At 63.2% G+C, this 1,730-nt stretch overlaps 1 protein-coding gene across 1 annotated transcript; it reads left to right on the top strand.

The window, feature by feature from the left end:
- Positions 1-688: 688 nt before the first annotated feature.
- Positions 689-1,166, top strand: EMIHUDRAFT_60571 (hypothetical protein; the record flags this gene model as incomplete). Its single annotated transcript, XM_005768916.1, has 2 exons — positions 689-1,050; positions 1,121-1,166. Coding segments are annotated over 2 exons (408 nt in total), but the record flags the coding sequence as incomplete, so codon positions are not given.
- Positions 1,167-1,730: the final 564 nt, after the last annotated feature.

The raw sequence follows: 1,730 nt of genomic DNA, 5'->3' as shown, positions 1-1,730 counted from the left end.
GGCCAAGGGAACCGGCCAAAACCGGCCAAGGGAAGTGGTTCCGGAATCTAGAAAGCCCCCTCCCTTTGCCCGGGGCGCCCAGGTTCAGGGAGACGTTTTCGGGCCGCCCCCGACCCTGCCTCTTTTGGGGGGCCTGTTGGGCACCGGCGCGATAAACCCCGGGAGCTCCTCCCCCCCCCCCCCCCCCGCGCGCTCGCGACGCTCCTCCTCCTCCGACGCAGGCGCGCAGCTGGCGATGATGGTCTTCGTGATGATTCTCTTTGCGACGGCGACCAACCTGTACATGGGCCGCGGCGCCATCCTCCTCTCCTTCCTCATCTGCTACGCGGGCACGTCCCTCGTCGCCGGCTATGTCTCGGGCAGCCTCTACGCTTCCTCGGGCGGCGCCGGCTGGATCCGCGCCCTCGGCTACACTGCCTCTCTCTTCCCCGCCGCCTGCGCCGCCACCACGCTGCTGCTCAACGCCGTCTCGACGGCGTACGGCTCGCTCGGCTCGGTCGGGCTCGGCTCGCTCGCCGCCGTCGTCGCCATCTGGCTCTTCTCCGCTGTCCCGCTCTGCGCCTTCGGCACCGTCTTCGGGCGGCACTGGTCGGGTGGCGCCGACGCACCGTGCCGCGTCAACGCGATCCCGCGGCTGATACCGGACAAGCGGTGGTACGCGCGGCCGCCGGTGCTCGTCGCGCTGGGCGGGGTGCTCCCGTTCGGCTCCATCTTCATCGAGATGTACTTTGTCTTCACCTCCTTCTGGAACTACAAGTTTTACTACGTCTACGGCTTCATGCTGCTCGTCTACCTCATCCTCGCCGTCGTCACCGTCTGCGTCACCATCGTCGTCACGTACTTCCTGCTCAACAACGAGGACTACCGCTGGCCGTGGGTCGCCTTCGCCTCCTCCGCCTCCACCGCCGGCTACGTCTTCCTCTACTCGCTCTACTACTTTGTCGTCAAGACGAAGATGTCGGGCTTCTACCAGACAGTCTTCTACCTCTGCTACATGGGCATCTTCAGCCTCGCGCTCGGGCTCATGTGCGGCGCGCTCGGCTACGGAGGGTGCGTCACCCCACGACCGCGCAGCACGTTCCGCGCGCAGCCTCACTCACATGCGCTTCTCGCCCCGCAGGTGCCGCCTCTTTGTCCGCCGAATCTACTCGAACATCAAGAACGATTGATGCGGGGAGACTGTGTTGGCAGTGTCATTTTATTGATGTGAACATTATGATGCTTCTTTAATGAAGAAGCGCAAAAAACAAAGTCCTTTTTTTCAACCTACAACCTCTCACATCCAGGGCCGTGAAGCGCACCCGGGCCCAGGCCAGCGCGCAGCGGGCCGGATGATCGCAGATCGGCAATCGGGCTGCGGGCTAAAAAGGAAGAACAACAGGGGGGGGGGGGGGGGAGCTAGAGACAAGAGGAGCCCAAACTTGGAGCACTTTTAAAAAAAAGAAAGAAAACAGACAACCCAAGGGAGGGATGGGAGGACGGCACGCCGCCACCACACAGGGATTTTAAGGAGAGGAGTGTGGTGCGCTAGCCGTCGCCCACCCTAGGGGGTCTGCCTCTTCCTATCTCTTTTCGCAGTCTCTCGCCGATTCTCGCTGCAACCTTCATGCCACCTCGCGGCCGTCCCACTCTCGTCGTTCTCTCCCTTGTCACTTCCTCCTCTGTCGCGTCATTCTCTTCTGCCTCGTCCTGCGCCGCCGCCGCCTGCCGTTCCCTTGTTCTCTCGGCTT

The sequence above is a fragment of the Emiliania huxleyi genome (assembly GCF_000372725.1).
Source record: "Emiliania huxleyi CCMP1516 unplaced genomic scaffold EMIHUscaffold_4408, whole genome shotgun sequence".
NCBI classification, from domain to species: domain Eukaryota; phylum Haptophyta; order Isochrysidales; family Noelaerhabdaceae; genus Emiliania; species Emiliania huxleyi.
The sequence above is the reverse complement of the archived record's forward strand: the minus strand, read 5'-3'. Positions and strand labels throughout refer to the sequence as shown.